Source organism: Condylura cristata, unplaced genomic scaffold (assembly GCF_000260355.1).
Source record: "Condylura cristata isolate star-nosed mole 26May11 unplaced genomic scaffold, ConCri1.0 scaffold00015, whole genome shotgun sequence".
Lineage (NCBI taxonomy): Eukaryota > Metazoa > Chordata > Mammalia > Eulipotyphla > Talpidae > Condylura > Condylura cristata.
This window is the reverse complement of record NW_004567116.1, coordinates 951,302-969,046: the sequence shown is the minus strand read 5'-3', so window position 1 is coordinate 969,046 and position 17,745 is coordinate 951,302. Positions and strand designations below refer to the sequence as shown.

General features: G+C 59.5%; 1 protein-coding gene across 1 annotated transcript in view; it reads left to right on the top strand.

Moving 5' to 3' along the window:
* KDM2A (lysine (K)-specific demethylase 2A) overlaps positions 1-11,664 on the top strand; it is an 87,674-nt gene extending 76,010 nt beyond the window's left edge. The window contains exons 14-21 of the mRNA XM_004682576.2: positions 489-758; positions 1,221-1,352; positions 2,544-2,633; positions 4,565-5,274; positions 7,046-7,209; positions 7,696-7,854; positions 8,292-8,507; positions 8,823-11,664. Coding sequence (XP_004682633.1) covers positions 489-758; positions 1,221-1,352; positions 2,544-2,633; positions 4,565-5,274; positions 7,046-7,209; positions 7,696-7,854; positions 8,292-8,507; positions 8,823-9,004 — 1,923 coding nt within the window. The 3' untranslated portion in view covers positions 9,005-11,664. The remainder of the gene's footprint in view (positions 1-488; positions 759-1,220; positions 1,353-2,543; positions 2,634-4,564; positions 5,275-7,045; positions 7,210-7,695; positions 7,855-8,291; positions 8,508-8,822) is intronic.
* The last annotated feature ends 6,081 nt before the right edge of the window (positions 11,665-17,745 follow it).

Genomic DNA, 17,745 nt, shown 5'->3' with positions numbered 1-17,745 from the left:
GTGATTCACTTTCTCATTTGGGCACACACATTAGGTTCTTCTTTGATATTCCAGCCGAAACTTGCACAGCCATCACACACTCAGGGGTGTTTAGCAGAATAGAAAGGTGTGCGGTGGAAAGGGCTCCAAGAGCCACCACCTCCTCCAGAGGTGCAGGAGCCCCTCTCGCCTGCGCCTCGGCTGCAGAGACCCCCGTGAGACGGTGTGGCCCTTCTGGCCGTCGAGTGCATTGTGTCAGAAAAGCTGTAGGTCACGTTGGGGAAATTAGATTAGTAGGAAACATGGTCCTTGATCTTGTAACAGGAAAGCAGCCACAGGTGCTGTGTAAACAAAGAGGCATCTTTGCGTTCCTGCACAATTTCATTTGCAAGAACAGGCAGCGGGCAGGTTTGCCCCGAGTTAGTAGCTTGCCAAGTCCTGGAACCTCCTTCCCTTTGCAGCCTTTAAAGCCACCTGATCCGTTTGACCTCACTGCTTTCTCTTTCCAGCTTAAATTCCCTTCCCGGCCAAAGGTGCGGGTTCCTACCATCCCCATCACCAAGCCTCACACTATGAAACCAGCGCCGCGGTTAACGCCCGTGAGGCCTGCAGCAGCCTCCCCCATTGTGTCGGGGGCCCGGCGGAGACGAGTGCGCTGTCGGAAATGCAAGGCCTGTGTGCAGGGGGAGTGCGGCGTGTGCCACTACTGCAGGGACATGAAGAAGTTTGGGGGCCCCGGCCGCATGAAGCAGTCCTGTGTCCTCCGGCAGTGCTTAGCAGTGAGTGCTCTGCTGGGTAAAGGCTTGGGGAGGGGGTGGTGCCCAGAGGGCTGAGATGCACAGGTGAAGGGTCCTGGAGACTCCAGAGCTGGAGGGGAGACTGCTCATCTCGGCGCTCATCTTGGCCCTTCCTCTGGCGTCAGAAGGTGCTTAGACACGGTCTGACTTGCCCCGTTGGCCTTGCCTGCTTTCCACACGAGAGACCACATGCGAGAAGAAGCCGTGAGAGGCCGAAGGCCGGCCGGCTGAGCATGCTCCCTAGGTCCCAGCTAGTGGTTTCTCCCCGTCTTTCTTTCCCAGTGACTTTATCACCGGAAACCTCTTCCCTACATGGTCTCCATGCTCCCTGCATGAGTACTAGAGAGTCACAGGAACCAGAGTGCTCATCTTCAGCTAAAGGGCTGCTGAAGTGAGGGTCTAAGTCTGCTGTCTTTCGGTTTCTTTCTTCTCTCGTCCCTTTAGCCCAGGCTGCCCCACTCCGTCACTTGCTCCCTTTGTGGAGAGGTGGATCAGAATGAGGAGACACAGGACTTTGAGAAGAAACTCATGGAGTGCTGTATCTGTAATGAGATTGTTCATCCTGGCTGCCTCCAGGTGAGGAGAGGCCTAAGGGACCCCCATGTCAGCAAGAGGGTGTTTAAGTGACAGAGGGGACAAATGGAGAGTGGGGTGGCTGTGCCTGAAGCTCCTGCCTCCCAGCTGTGCAGGCCATCTGCTCGTGGTCAGGTGTTGCTGGCCTCAAGCTTGATTCCAGCGTCTGTGGTAGATGCTGAGAATCGACCACAGAGCAGCCCTGGCCCTACCCTGAAGGCCTGAAGTGTGTGTGGGGGGCTCTGTGTCTGTTCTGGAGCCCTCACACCTTGGGGCATCTCTGCTGTCCACTGAAGTCAGGATACCGTGTGAGCTGACATTGAATGAGTGCCCAGTCAAGGTCGGGCTTGGGGCACACCTGGACAGTGGTCTGAAGTTCAGGTTTCATCTCAGAAACCTCTGGCGTAGGCCTCGGCCTCCATGGGTTCAGAGGTTCCTCGTGATTCCACTGTGTAGCCAGGGGTGGAGGCCCAGTGTCCTACGTGTATTCTCTTGTTTATCCTGTGGGACAGCCTAAGAAGTCAGGGCCACCGTTCTTTCCTATTTCTGTAACTGAAAGACAGTGGTGCTGGCTCTCCAGTGCAGGAACTTCCCCGAGGTGCCACGGCTGACAGTGGTTTCACGGCATCACCCATTGTGAGAGGCAGGCCCGTTTCAGAAAATGTGAAAAATATGCATCTTAGAATTGACAACAGTGTTAGTTCCGTGATGGTGAAGGTGGCTTCACTATTACCAGAGAGGGGCTTCACTTTGCCTGGCACTCTGAACGCTCCATTAGGCAGTGAACCGCCCATGCCCTGGAAGGTGGGTGGTGTCACCTAGCCTCCCTCTACAGGGACCCTGAGCCCCAGACTAGGTCACCAGTCTCCGAGCATAGCTGTCAATAGTGCTGTGCCCCACTGCCAGGGTCAGTCTGGCGTCAGTCCTGGGTGTTCAGTGCCTTTTGCAGGGTGGGGTGGTGCCCTGAGAAAGAACATACTTGTCAACATTCACCCAGACTCTGAGAGTCTCCTGTGGAGCTTCACTTTGATCGAGTGAGCATAGGTGAGGGCGACCAGTCCCAGCGGCTCCCAGTTTTTCTCCCCTGTGGACACCATCCACAGAAAGGGTAATTCCTCCAGGTTCTTCCCGCCGTGTGGCTGGCTGGCTTCTTCTTTTAAATGAGATGTTTCTAACATCCCTCTCTGCCTATAGATGGACGGAGAGGGCTTGCTTAATGAGGAGTTGCCAAATTGCTGGGAGTGTCCCAAGTGCTACCAGGAGGACAGCTCAGAGAAAGCCCAGGTAAGGCGGCGCTCTGTGCGAGGAGGCCATGCTCAGGCTTTGCATGCAATTTTTCTGAGCCATGGAGATGTTTTTTCTTTCTTTCTAAAGATTTTTTTATGCATACAAGAGCTGGGGTACAGGCCAGAGGTGCGGGGGGTGAGAGGACTCACCAGAGCCAGCGTAGGGAGCAGAACAGGTGGATCCACCGAAACACACTGCTGAGGGGGTAGCGGGGAGGCAGGAGCGGTCTGCCGTGCCCTGGGGGTCCCTCCCTGGCCGGGGGTCCAGCTCATGCTGCAGTGGCTGCGACAGCTTCACAGTGCTGAGTCTCAGCCCTGCACCACCAGTGAGGCCCGGGAGATGTTTTTTCTTCTTGTGTCACCTTCCCCACCCCCCAGATGCCCTGCCGTGGTTAATTGTTTTCCTTATGTTTGAGTTTTTTTTATTGTTTTTTGGTCTTTGTTTTGTATTAAATGTTACTTCACTTGGGATCTGCAAATTCCTGAAGTCCTTTTTACCCTCTGGGGCCCTAGAAAGAGGAACTGGAACTGGGCTGCTTGAGGAGGGCCATTAAGCGAGCAGGTTGGCCCTGAGGAATGAAGCTGGAGGGACTGAGGCAGCCGGGGAGCACAGCAGTGTACTAGAGTTTCCCGTCAAGCAGGTTCACATTTTTTGTCATTTTACCTGTGGCCTCGCAGAAAGCACCCTGCCCACATGCCCAGCTGTGTCCTCCATGCCCAGGCACTCCCCAGAGGGGACTGGTGCCCTGACCTTGGCCCAGGCAGCTGTGGTCGCTGGCCCGGTGGTCACCAGGAATGTAAAGGGCCAGCAGGGCTCCGGCTCCCGGGATGGGCGAGACACAGCCTGGTCGGGGCCCTCCCCAAGCAGGCCGCAGGCCCCGTGTCACCACCAGCCTCCTCGGGCGTGCCACACAGTGGCAGTGGTGGCTGTGAGCACTTGCTCCTGGTGGGGGCGCGGGCGTGCTGTGGTTCAAGATGGCCCGCGGGACTGTCGTCACAGTCGGCGTCCAAATGGTGACGGTTCCCTTGCAACCATGGTGACTGCAGTGATCTGAGAACGGAAGGAAAGGGAGCCAGGTGGCTGCTTAGGGACGTAAGACGTCTCCTTAAGGAAAGTCAGAGCTGCTGGGCCGCCCAGTGAACAGACGGACGCAGCCTCATGACAGCACAGTCCGGGCAGCCAGAGAGGCCGGCGCTGCAGAACCGGGCTGCAGGCTGAGGCTGAGGCTGTGGCCTTTGTAGAGTGGCTTCACCGGACCTGAGCTGCCCCCTTTCCTCCGCAGCACAGGCCTCGGGAAGCATTGCCGCTTCTCACAGAGGTTCTCGTTCTCTGCTCCATCTCCCCCACATGGCTGATCCCAAGGGAGAGGGTGGGGTGCTGGGTGCAGGCAGCGCCTGCTAGTGTCAGGCTCAGACGCCTCAGACCCAGCGTCCGAGGACATTTGGCTTCTGCTGCTAAAATGAGAACTGTCTCTTGGGTGAAAGCTAATTTAGAGACAGGATTGAAAATGGTCAGATTACATAGGGGTGGAGTTGTGACCTCTTTGAAGGGTGTTTTTACCCAGAGAATCATAATAGCAAAATGGGACGAGGGTGGTGAGGTGGGTTTTGGAGTCACACGGCTGGGTTTGGAGCCCACCCTGTGCTCTGGTGCCAGCCTCTCCGTCACAGCTACATTCCCAGATGACCTATTTGAGGATGTTATTCTGTGATCCGCTTTCTCTGCTCGGCGCTAGCTCTGGTGTGCTGACTCCCGCAGTCGGGCCTGGCCTGCAGCAGGCTGAGGAGACGCCGCCCCCAGCGGGCAGGGCTCCCACCCACACTAAAGGGGCTTTTCGTTAGTGCCCTGAGCCGCTGAGGATTCCATCTGTAAAGTGAGGGTGTGGAGGAGAGGAGTCACTGACGTTGCTTTGGGGGCCTGTTTTGCAGAAGCGGAAGATGGAAGAGAGCGACGAAGAAGCCGTGCAAGCCAAAGTCCTGCGGCCCCTGCGGAGCTGCGACGAGCCCCTCACGCCCCCGCCTCACTCGCCCACCTCCATGCTGCAGCTCATCCACGACCCGGTTTCCCCTCGGGGTATGGTGACTCGGTCCTCCCCTGGGGCTGGCCCCAGCGACCACCACAGTGCCAGCCGCGATGAGCGCTTCAAACGGCGGCAGTTGCTGCGGCTACAGGCCACAGAGCGCACCATGGTACGGGAAAAGGAGAACAACCCCAGCGGCAAAAAGGAGCTGTCTGAAGTTGAAAAAGCCAAGATCCGGGGATCGTACCTCACGGTCACGCTGCAGAGGCCCACCAAAGAGCTCCACGGGACCTCCATTGTGCCCAAGCTGCAGGCCATCACGGCCTCCTCTGCCAACCTCCGCCATTCCCCCCGTGTGCTGGTGCAGCACTGCCCGGCCCGAGCCCCACAGCGTGGGGAAGAGGAGGGGCTGGGGGGAGAGGAGGAGGACGAGGAGGAGGAGGAGGAAGATGACAGTGCAGAGGAGGGGGGTGCGGCCAGGCTGAATGGCCGGGGCAGTTGGGCTCAGGATGGAGACGAAAGCTGGATGCAGCGGGAGGTCTGGATGTCTGTCTTCCGCTACCTCAGCCGCAGAGAACTTTGTGAATGTATGCGCGTGTGCAAGACGTGGTATAAATGGTGAGCAGGGCTACAGGGAGCCGGAGTCGGGATGGGCTAGGCGGCAGGTGGTCGGTGTGAGGGCAGCATGTGTCCGCCCGCACCCGCCCGCTGCTCAGGGCACCAGCCGGCCGGGGCCTGGTAGCGGCGTGGACGGCGTGGGCCGGCGTGCGCGGGCCGGGCCCTCAGCCTCCTCCCTGCTCTGCACCTCCCCACCTCTCTCCACTGGGCGTGGGGAACGGTTCTGGGAGGTGGGCTTGTACACTTTTGCTACGCACCCTGAGACCTGGAGATTGTTCCCCCAAGTCAGCAGAACTCGTCACACTTTCCTGAGAGCCCGTGAGGTGCCAGTCACTCCTGGCACTGGTCACTGCTCAGCCCTGCCTCAGCTGCCTCTCTAGTGAACAAGAGAAGTGCACGTGGCTTTTCCCAAAATCTGAAGGTGCTCACAGTTTTTCTGTTTTAATTCCTCATTCCCCAAACCTGGACTAGGTTTCCTTTATCCAGCAAGCAAGATCGTACTTTGAAACTTCCTGAGAGTTAGTCAGGACTCTTAACCAGACTTAATGTGTGTAATGTCACGAGAGATGCTTTTAGACGCTTAGGGGCAGAGCCCCTAGAGGTGATGAACAGAGATTCCCAGAGAACACTGTGGTTTTCCCCTTAAGCTCCTGGGTCCTAGCTGGGAGCCTTCAGATCTGAGTCAGGTCCTGTCAGAGTAGCTCTGAGGGGATACGTGGACCAGTGGCTTTCCCTGGGACCTTGCCAGAAAGGCAGGTTCTCGGCCTATCAGATCTCCTGGTTAGAAAGAACCTCGGGGTGCATTTCTAAGAAGTTGTCCTCCAGGGGAGCCCAGTACACCTTTCTAAAGTCCATTGAACTATTATTGAAAGCTGCTGATTTTGCCACCGGAGTTTAATGTGCCACTCGTGTGATGATCCCAGTCTGAATAAGGAGCCCATTCTTTGCAAACACAAGTTTATTTCCCAAATCTGAATTACTACCCAAATTCTAATGTTTCTCTTTGTCGGGCTAGTGGGCCGCCTGGCACTGCCCTCAGTTTCCAGCCGAGCCATGGCAGACTCCCATTATGTGCCGAGTCCCCATCCGCTGCCAGCTAGACGCTGAGCCTGGCCAGGGCGGGGCTGTGAAGGAGTAAACAGAGGCCTGCACGTGGCAGTGCTGCTTGTGGCCTGCGGACTTGGAGACTGCGGTGGAAACGCAGGCCTCTCCTGTGGGCGCTGGCCCCGCCTGGCCTGGCGGGAAACGTAGAGAGCACTGAGAGAAACCCAAGGTAGGGCAGGCCTCCAGGCCTGATCAGAGAGCCTCTCTGGGCCTGATACAGTAATGGGCTCTTTGTAAAGCTAAAAGCAAGACGAGTCGTAGATGTGCCAAGTGGTGCCCGATGGCTCAGGCTCCAGGAATGACTGGCCAGGTGGCAAGAGGGGGCAGCCTGGGAGTTCTGAGAGGCTCTTGTACATGTGCCTCGACAGGAGCCATCTCAGCACAAGTGAGGGGTTCACTGTCCGCTCAGGCTGCGTCCTGAGCACTTTGCTCCAAGCGTCCTGAGAAGGTCCTGGCACACTGGCCCTGTTTTCCACAGCTTCTCTTGGGTTTGCCGTGGAGGGCAAGAAAGACAACGGTGGATTCTGACCCCTGTTGGCTTGTAGAGGAAGCCTGGGAGTGGCCCTCCAGATGCCCTGCTTTCCCGGAAGCCCCCGGCAGCCTGTAAGGGGAGTACCTCTGACAAGAGGTATCAAGGTGCTGACAGGTCTCTCCCCTTCCGGCACAGGTGCTGTGACAAGAGACTTTGGACAAAAATCGACTTAAGTAGGTGTAAGGCTATTGTCCCCCAGGCGCTCAGCGGCATCATCAAGAGGCAGCCCGTCAGCCTCGACCTCAGCTGGACCAATATCTCCAAAAAGCAACTGACATGGCTGGTCAACAGGCTCCCAGGTGAGCGCCGACTGCAGTCCTCTCCTGGCCGGGAGCTGGCACGGCCGCCTCGTGGGCATCACCCTCAGGACTGCTCAGGGCAGCCCTTGTTGCCTTCCTGCTTAGTGCCAGCTTTCCCCTGGGCCCCTGAACCACAGTCCCGGGGCAGCACTCTGGCTGGTAGCCAGTCACTCACCGGACAGGCACTGCCAGCCCGCAGTCACTCTCTGCGTAGCCACCGAAGAGTCAGATGTGGCCTTGACCAGCCCTCTGTAAGCCCAGCTTCCTTTAGCCTTTGGCAGTCTCAAAAAGGCAGGAGTCCACCCACCCTTAAGCACTTGGTCTTGTTGCCGCTAAAGCAGAGGTCGTGGGGAATCTGTACCGGTGACAGGCAGGTAGGACACGGCCCCTGCCTCCTGTTAGGCTGGGACTGATCACCCGGTCACGTCTCAGGTGGTGCCCGCGTGGGGCTGCAGTGGTGACTGCACGTCTCTCCTCTCCTCGCAGGACTGAAGGACCTCCTCCTCGCAGGCTGCTCCTGGTCTGCAGTCTCTGCCCTCAGCACCTCCAGCTGCCCCCTTCTCAGGACCCTTGATCTTCGGTGGGCGGTAGGAATCAAGGACCCTCAAATTCGGGACTTGCTGACACCACCGGCTGATAAACCAGGTACGTTCCAGGGCCGGCGTCTCGCCTCGGCGGGGAAACTGCGAAAGAGCAGCGACAGCCGTGACCCGCGCACAGTACAGCTGACAGCCATGCTTGGGGCCCCGAGGGTAGCTTGTGGAAGTCTGGGGAGACTTCCCGGTCGAGGTGGAACACTAAGAACTGTTACCATGATGGGCTAGGAAAGTGTGGGTGTGTGGCGGGGAGAGCACCCCACGCATACCCTTTTGCTGTGTGCGTGAGGCACAATCTGGCAGCTGGGAAGGAAGAAGTCGTGTCTGGTTTCCTAGAAACTGCCCCCGCATGCTGCTCACTCCCTGCGGCAGGACTGGGTGTGGGCAGTTCTTCTTGACTCTTGCGAGGGGCCCTGGCCAGCAAAAAGCTGCCTGCAGCCTGAGCCGGCCTGGGTCAGTATCCATCTGGGCTCTTTGATCCGGCAGGTCAGGACAATCGCAGCAAGCTCCGGAACATGACTGACTTCCGGCTGGCCGGCCTCGACATCACAGATGCCACACTTCGCCTCATCATTCGCCACATGCCCCTCCTGTCGCGACTCGACCTCAGTCACTGCAGCCACCTTACAGACCAGTCCTCCAACCTCCTCACCGCTGTCGGGTCTTCCACGCGCTACTCCCTCACGGAGCTCAACATGGCAGGTACGCTGCTGCGGCCTCCTGGGAGCTGGGCCTCTGAGGCACAGCCCTCGCTAGAGCTTCCCCTAGTGACCAGACAGAATCACCTCCCCTAGTTCGCCACACCTGGACTGGGCCATTCTGTCCCTTTCTTACGTTCTGGGAATCCGAGAGCTCGAGCGGCACCAGGTACCTACCTAAGGGGCCCAAGGAGGTCTCGTGCTGGCGGCCCTCCTGGCCTCTGCGCCAGGTAGTTGTGGGTATAGTGGGCTTTTGCAGTAGCATTTTCCACCTGTGGCTGTGTCCACAGCATTGTCCTCATGGTCACTTTCCCGACAGGTTGCAATAAATTGACAGACCAGACCCTGATCTACCTGCGACGCATCGCCAACGTCACCTTGATTGACCTTCGAGGATGCAAGCAGATCACACGGAAAGCCTGCGAGCACTTCATCTCAGACTTGTCCATCAACAGTCTCTACTGCCTGTCTGATGAGAAGCTGATACAGAAGATCAGCTAAGGCACCCGAGACCCAGCAGGAGGGCGATCATCCCAGCTCCCGGCCAGGAGAGCTGTTCTCCCCGACAGCTGCGCGGGCTGAGGCCAGCACCACACTCCCTCTCCGCTCTCCTGTCCCCTGAGCCCTCCCCTGCAGCCGGGGCAGAGGGTGGTGGACGCGAGGTTGCCCATTCCTCCCCGCCTGGGGAGAAGGGAGCAGCAGATTGTTCCGAAGGGAAAGGCTGTGTGCTCTCGGTGCCTGCTCGTGTGCCCCACCGCCCGCCAGGAGGCCAGGCTCTCAGCTTGGGGTGTCTGCAGCCGTCATCTGTGCTGGGCCACGGGGCCCTCCTCCCCGGCCAAGGTCCCCAGCAGTGCCTGGTTCCGAGCAAACTCCCAGGGAAGAAAGTGGCCCAGTCCCTGTGGCCAGGTTCTCCTTGTGTCCAGTGCGTGTCTCCTCCGTCACACTCCCGGCTCGCAGGAGGGGCCGGCAGCCCCAGAAACGCCAGACCCATCCAGATCACACTGGTGCTGTTGAGGTGTCTCAGGCCTCTTCCACGTCTGTGCTCTCCCTCCTCCCCCGTACTTGGTCCTGTCCGTGCTTGTGATGGCCCCGTGTTCCCAGGATGAGGTCCCCGCCCGCAGGCGCCTGCTAGTCTCTGAGGTCCTTGTTGCACTTAATGGGGTTGAGGCTCTGCAGAGGAGCTGGAACTGTCTGGCCCAAAGACACCCCCTGTATTGCTTCCTAGTCAGATTCCGAGACACCCCTCCTCCTGCCGAGCAGGGCTTGTCCAGGATGCGTGTCCTCAGAGGGAGTGCCTGTCTTCCCCTGTGGGGGGACGGACAGCTGGGCCACATCCCAGCTGGCTCCAGGCCTCTGCTCTGCGGTGGCCCCTCAGCCTGGGGCCATGTGGAGCCCCCAGCAGCTCTGGTCTGGCACCTTTCATAGGATGGGGAGGGAGGTCCTGCTCAGAAGCCAGTCTCCTGCCCTCTGCCTGCAGCCGTGGAAGGGGGTGTGCATGTGCCTCGTGTGTGTGGCTGAGTGTGTTAGGCGTAGGGGGGCATCCCGTCTCCTGCTCCACCGCCGTGTCAAGCCCCATCAGCTGCCCCCTTTCACTTGCATTGAACGGCCTGTCCAAAGATCCTCTCTCTAGGGCAGCAGAGAGCTTTTTGCACTTTAAAAAAAAAAAAAGGTCGGAGTTTCTTTTGGGTCAATATTTAAGCGTGTGAGGAGATGCTCGTAGCAGCACCTGCAGCCAGAGCTGAGAAGTGATAGACGCGGATTTGCACTCTGCTCCCCATCTGTAAGGATAGTGATAGCACAACCTCGCCCTCTGTCCCAGCCCTGTCCCTGCGTCCCTGCTGGCCCCTCTCCCGCTGCCCAGTCTCAGGCTCTCCTCTGAAGCCCCATGGGGGAGGGGAAGGAGCCGGCGGAGGGCTCCCGAGTGAGCACCGAGGAGACGTGACTGCCCTTGCCGCTCCAGGCGCCTGTGCCGCCTCTGCTCTGACCCGGACCGGCTAGGAGAGCACCAGGGCCTGTGGGGTGGCGGCGTCTGTCCGTCGTTCCAATCTGCTGGTTCTCTGGGCCGCACGTTAAAAGCAGCAGTCTGCTCCCCGACCCCCACCCGCCCCACTGGGCTCCAGGCCCCAGCGACCTGGACCACACTTTGAGGAAACGCCAGTGACTTATTCAAGAGTGCCTCAGCTAGGGGACTTCCGTCAGAACCCTGGGTAGTGAGCAAAACCTTATTAATATTATTGTTAATGATCTATGATTGGAAGCTTCCTGCCTTTTCTTGGTTGCTCCTGTGGAAAAATACTGAAGATTGTTTTTGTTATGTTGTGTTTTTATAAAAGGGGAGGTGGAGAGACCCCTTCAGAGCAGGGATCGTGCCGGGAGGTGCCTCTGACTTCGGGACATTTCACCCACAGGATTTTCCAAGCTGGTGGCTTGTGTTGGGTTTTAGTTTTGTTAGGGTTTGGAAAAAAAAAAAAAAGCATTTTCACCACACACGTCCATCCGCCAGCAGGAAAGGCGCCCTGGAGCGGCGGCAGAGGACCGCGGCCATCGCTGGGCTTCCTTTTCTCTGGACTGTGAAGGGGACCGGCTTTAGGGTGAGGGTTGGGCTGTGTGGAGGAAAGAAACGTCTCTGGGGACAGGGACCCGCAGCCGCGCCTCCGCCGGCCTCCGCAGCCCGCAGGACCTGACACCTGCCTCCATCTTTCCAAGCACCGGGGCGCAAAACCGCAAAGGAAAGGAAGAAAATTTATATATATATAATATAAAATCACTTGGTGATTAAAAAAAATAACTGCTCCATAAATAAAACTCCTAAAGTCACTATGTTTAAAGGGTTTGGTTGTGTTCTTTGTTTTTTCGGAGAAATATTGTAAATATATATTTTTTGTTGCTGATTTAGAGTCAATCTCCAATGCTGTGCTAAAAATTTTAAATTAAATGTAAGCATTAAGGGGACAAGTCATGCTGTCTCAGTTGACACGTTGGGGGTTACTGTGGGCCAGGGAAGGAGGGAGCTAGTTGGACTCTGATTTCTAAACATTCTCCACTATTGGTTTTAGAAGAGCAAGGACATCTTTCCTCTGACACGTGGGAATGGAGATATTTGTGTAATAAAATTTTAAAAAGACAAAAAAAGAAATAGCCTCCACTGGGAAATATTTTGATTTGGGTTTTTTTTTTTTTAATAAAAAGACTTTAAAACAAAAGTGAAAACAAGACTCTTCTGCCTGGGCGCGCGCAAGGGCGGATGGGAGGGTCTGGGCCCAGCGGGCTTCGCCCACAGGGGGCCGGCCCAGCTGCCCTTACTTCCCAAGAACCCCGTTTCGCCAGAGGGGCTTCTCGGTGGGTGTGAAGACTTGCTGCATGGACTGTGGGATTCTGCCCCCACCCCAGAGGGGGCTCCAGCAGCCCTGGGCACTGGCCTGCCCCCTGCCTGGACTCCACCCTCAGGCCCGCTGCTGCCACCTAGCACGGCGGGTGGGCACAAGCCTCCCGCCTCCCAACAGAGGCTGCTGCCCTTCGCTTTCTCGCCGAAGGGAGCAGCCCTGGAGCGCTCAAAACCTCCCCAGGACCCAGCCTGCGGCCACCGCTAGCTGCAGAGAAGCAGGGGTCCCTGCACTGCCCGCTCGGCAAGCTGACAGATAAGTACCATCTTCAGTTCTGCATGTTCGAGAAAAGGAGGACCAGGTCTTGGTCAGTGGGCTGGTTCCGTGATGGTTTCCTGGAGACCAACACAGGTGTGGCCATGTTTGCATGTTGCCAGAGGAGGATGTCCGTTCTGCCTCCTCAGCACCTCACAACCACCGTCACAGTACCCTCGCTCCCGCCGCCCGGGCTGGGCCTTGACCATGGGACCGTGATAGACCTCTGCGGCCCCCGGCCAAGCCCAGTCCTCCCATACGTGCAGCCAGAACACTGCCAAGGTAGACCTGCCCGCACCCGCACCCTGGCTTCCCACCGCCTGGCCAGCTGCCACTCCCGCAGCTCGCTGCCAGCCTTCTCGGCTCCCGTACTTCCTCTGGGGAGCCCGCACCCACCTCTCCAGGCTGGGCCACTCCCACGGGACCACCGGTTTTGGGGGCTACTCTAGTCAGTCTCCCTGCTCACCCAGAAGCTCCATGAAGACAGTGGCGCTCTCTACCCACCACACTCCCCAGACACTGGTGCAGACGCTGGCACTTAGAGGCCCCGGGAACCCTAGAGTGGATGTTCCGGAGGCCCGTCTCCCCATGCAGTGCATCTTGGCACGGGCTCCAAATTCCGCCACCTCCTACATCTGCCCGCCCCTGCGCCAGTGCTACCGGCTTTTTTTCCCTGGGCCAATCTAAGCTGCATCCAGCCGGGAGGTCCTGAGGCACAAACACGTCAGTGAGCCCCTGGGGCAGCATCTAAACTCACCCTGCCACTGGCACCCTGGGGCATGTGGCTGGGACCCCTGGCAGGCCTGAGGCCAGGCCGGGCGGACCCTCTGCTCGCAGGTGGCTTGGCTCCTCCTCCATTTGCCGCCACCCAGAAGGGATTCACTAGGAGCCAGCCTGCCGGCGCACCTCTCCTTCCCACCCTGTCGGCTGCTCTAAGCACTTACAGACAGAGCTCCCGCCACTGTCTCCTGGTGTTGGGGATGAGAAGCTGTTACAGCCACGGGGCCCATTTGCGGAGTGACATGGCCCCACCAGACTCTCGGGCTTCTCTGTCCAGCAACTGCCCTCAGGTTCACACCCACACAGAGGCAGGTGTCTTCACTCTGGACCAGGGCCAAGGCCCAGACAGGTGCTGCGGCTGGTGGCAGAGCCGGACACAGGTGGTCTGGGGATGGCACTCGGGAGCTCGGTCCCGCCGAGCACCCAGGCTGGTGCTTGCTCGCCCCCTCTCCCACAGCCCTTTGAGCTCCTAGCCGGCTCTGCCTCCCTCCCTGTCCCAGGAGGTCTACAGCACGCGCAGGACCTGGCAGTCACAGCCCTGCACTGCCGTGCCCCTGCGTGTCATCATCACTGTTGGCCCAGGCCCTGTGTTTCCTTTGCTGGGCGGGGACCCGCTCTCCCGGGCCAGCTCTGTGCCCAGTGCCATCTGAGTAGCCACCTGCAGAGCAGGCCTGGCACTGGCTGAGGGGCACCCTCCCACCTTCACCTTTCCAGGTGCCCAGGGCCCAGAAGGAGAACTCAGGGCCCACAGCCTGTGAGAGCCGGGGCAGTGACACCAGCACCCAAGGTCAGGGAGCAGCTGGCTGTGCCCTCAGCCAAGCGCTGTCACCAAGTGCCTGCGTCCCCCACCCGCGGGCAGGGAGGCGGCTGCTGTCCCAGGGAGGCAAGACAGGACGATGGCAGAAAGAGACACAGATACACAGCAAGACAACACCCCAAAAGGACTGGGCAAGAAAGGCTGGCAGCAGACGTGGAGAAGGAGGAAGGGGAGGAGAGGAGGAGGAGAGAGAAGAGAGAGGAGGAGAGGCCGAAAAGAGGAGAGGCCGAAAGGAGAGAGGAAGCCTAGAGGGCGGCGGGGTGAGGACCCAGACCCTGCCGCACCCCGGGCCGCGCAGCAGCGCGCAGCAGACCATGCCCCCAGCCCCACGCTGCACCCATATCATCCCGTCAGTCCTCGGCAATGCAGGGAGGCAGGCTGGGGCGCCGCGGCAGCGGCACAGAGGAAAGGCGCAGAGGGGCCATGCGCAGAGGGCACCGGCCGGGCTGCAGGAGCAGGTGCCGCGCTTGACCTCAGGCCCTTTACACATCCTTCCGGCTCCCGACCCGGCCAGCACCCGTGGCCAGGGCGTGGGGTCGCTGGGGGCCACGACTCGGACACTCACAGGCAGGCTGGGAGGGTCAGGGGAAAAACGCACGCGCTGTGGACACGGCGGACTCCGCCGACTGGCAGCGCCGTGGCGCTGCGGCGCATGCGCGCTAGGGACGCTTCTGTGGGCCGGGTCCGGATTCTCGGCGGGGCCGTTGCCGGGGAGGGGCGGGGCCAATGCCGGGACGGGCGGGGCCAAGACAGGGAGGGGCGGGGCAAGGCCGGGAGGGGTGGGGCCAAGGCAGGGAGGGGCGGGGCAAGGTAGGGAGGGGCGGGGCAAGGGCGGGAGGGCGTCGCCGAGGCCGGCTGCGGCTCCCAGGAGGAGACTTCCGAAGGGCCCTGGAACCCGCGCTGCTGGGGAGAAAGGAGATGAGCTCAGCCAGGGGTCTGGAAGCCTGACCAGAGCTGTGGGCATTGCCTGAGAGCAGAGGGACCGCTGGAGGTCCTTGGACACTGCGGCTGGGTCAGGAGCGAAGGTCGGCGTCCCTGAGGTACGGGCGCTTTCTGCAGGCGCCTTCCCCAAGGCCTCCCTACTTGCTGTTCCTCTGGCCTGAGAAGCTCCTTTCCCTGCCCCAGCCATCCTGTTCCTCTCCCATCCCGGATGGTTCTGGCAGAAAACGACCTTCCCTGACCACCTGAGCAGGCACCTGGCTTTTGTGATAATTTGTCACCTGTCCGACAGAATGATTTGAATCTTATGGCCCTCCCTGGAGGCGCAACGGGTTCGGGCAGCTCTGCAAGCTAGCTGCAGCCTCTTCAGTGCCAGTTCGGATCCCGGCCCTAGAGGTGACCACATGGTCATGGCACAGCAGACCTCTCCTGTCTCCTGGTTACGCCCCTCAGCAGTGTGCTTCATCAGTAGGCCTGTTCGGCTGCCCACTCTCTGTCTGGGGAATCCTCGCACCCCCCTGCACCTCTGGCCTGCACCCGAGCTCTTCTATGCATAAATAAAAATAAATCTTTTTTAAAAATGCAAAACACTCTGGTGCAAGGAGAGGCCAGGAGGCTCCCAGGAGACTGCTGCAGGCAGAGGTGATGGGCTTGGGGGCCTGGGGGACACTGTGGAAGGGTTAGGGGTAGGCTGGAGATTGCCCCCCCCCCCCCCCCCCCCCCCCCCGTCAGGGACAGGACAGACAAGTTGTGTGGGGGCGGGGGTTGTGAGGGAAGGGAGAGTCAAGGGTGACTCTTGGGAGATGCAGGAGCCACAACCGAGACAGGGAGGCGGAGAGGAGCAGGTTGGACAGGGGCAGGGTGGTGGGAGCGAGCGTGTGGGATGATTTCAGTTCACAACGCCTATTAGTCATGCAGGGTAATGATGTGTCTGCCGGCCTGCCAGCTGGAAGGAGATGGGGTTTCACTCCTCTATCACCTGTGCAGGCCAGCCTTTGGGTGGCACAGTCTGGGCACCAGACTGAGAGACAATGAGTGAAGTCCCTGGAAAAGGCAAGTTTACGCGCCATCTCCCCGCGACCACCAGAGGGCAGCACCGTTCAAAAAACCAGCCTCTCCCAGGCCAGAAGCTGGACGGACCTCTGCCCAGCCCCGGGCTTTCACCGGCATCTTTCCAGGGTCCCAGGAATCAGCGAGGGGCACCCTAGACACCCATTCTCTCAAAGGGCCCCAACTTCAGGCCTGCCAGGGCTGTGGGTAGGAGGGGGCGTCTTCAGATGGGAGTGAAGGCTTGGTGAGGCAGCTGCCTCCTGGAGCAGGGTGGTGGGCAGCAGCCTTTGTGAACCCACAAGGATGCTGGTCCGGCAAGGTCATCAGACAGGACTTTTTAAAATGGGGACTTGCTCCAGAAAACCCAGGCTGGCACGTGGCTGTTGAGTCCTGAAGATTGGGGGTGGGGCAGGAAGTGGGGCGGTTAGAGGCAGCCTCTGCCTCTGGCCCTGTTCTACCCCACCCCCACTTGCTGCCCAGGGAGATGGGCTCCTGGCTCCCTCACCACCCCCTCAGTCATTCCTGGAACGAGACTTCGTCCCTCTGGCTCCTCTGGTCTCTCCATCAGGTCCTGAGGTGGGCCGCAGGGGTAAGAGAAGAGCCAGGGCTCACTTACAGCAGGAGATGGTACCAATCACTGTTGAAACAATTAGCATTTCCCGATGGGGATGCATTTCCACTTCATGCAAACAACGCCCTCCACATACACACCTCCCGGCTCGCACTGTCAAAAGCTTGAAATGATGCATCCTGCAGCTCATGTTTTCAAATCAAAGATGTGGTGGTAGACGTGGGACTGAGAGGATGCGCAGCAGTTAGCCAGAGGAACTCCAGGCCTAGGGAGCAGCCATGGATAGAGGCGGGTCACAGGGGTGCAGGTGGCATGGCGGGCCAGATGCAGAGGGGAGCTGGAGAGGGGAGCAGCGCCCGGTCATTCAGGCCATGACCTGCAGGTGCAGCAACTGGCTCACCTGGTCTGCTTTGGGCACAGAGGGGTTGGGGCCCAGTGCCCCCTGCTGCTCCCACACTCCCAACAGTCCCATCACCTGGTGAGACCTAGATTTGGGGGAGGCCTTTCTGGTCAGAGCCTGCATGGGGCAGCCTCTATAGGACCCAGAGAGGTTGACAGTTTCTAGAAGATTCTCAGCAGGCTTAACAGGAGGGTGCTGATAGATTGGGAGTGGGGAAGGGAGGGTCAAGGTGATGCCTGGAGTTCTGACTGGGGTGTCTGAGTGAACAGTGGAGTCCCTCAAGGAGAGGACTGCACCACCTCTGACACCCTCTGTCCAGGTCTGCTGAGGCTGATCTCGGAAGCGGCTAAGAAGTACTTCGGGGAGAGGGACACCTTCTCTGCTTACCGCCCTGGTGACTGGCCCACAGATTGGCATGAGGTGTGGGCTCCTTGCGGCCAGGACTGGAGAGGACCGTGGAAAGCAGAGAGGCTCTTGAGAGGGGCACCCTGAGATTCAGGGTGCTGGCTTGAGGAGCCCCGGCTCCCTTCCACCTCCAGGGACGTACTCCTGCGATTCCCAGGGGGGAAGAGAGAGATTTCATCCCACATTGTCATGGTGGAAGGGTTGGGGTGCTGCCAGGCAGTGGGGACACCGGCCAGTCCGAGTGCTAGGGTCAGCGCCAGGGCCCCAGCCCTGGTGGGTCTGGAGCAGGAGGCTGGAGGGGACTGTCCCGCCCAGCCTGACTGCAGATGTGACCGAGGCTCGCAGGACACTGTCCCGGTTCTCCCCTGGCGCTGAGTCGCGCGTCCCAACCCTGCAGTGGGGTGACCCACCCAAGGTCAAGTCTAGGGGTGAGCCCTGCCTCCCAGCAGATGGTTTAGGGTCACCCTGGTGGTCTGGCTCTGGGTTAGAGTCAGTAACCATGGTGGACGGGGTCGAGGTCCAATCTGAATCCGGAGTCCCTGGGGGAGGGGTGCTCGGGCCGGTTGTTACATGGGTCGGGGTCCCTGGGTCCCTGTTCTGCGCTTGCGTCCGCAGGCCCGGTGTCCGGTGGCCGCGGCGCCC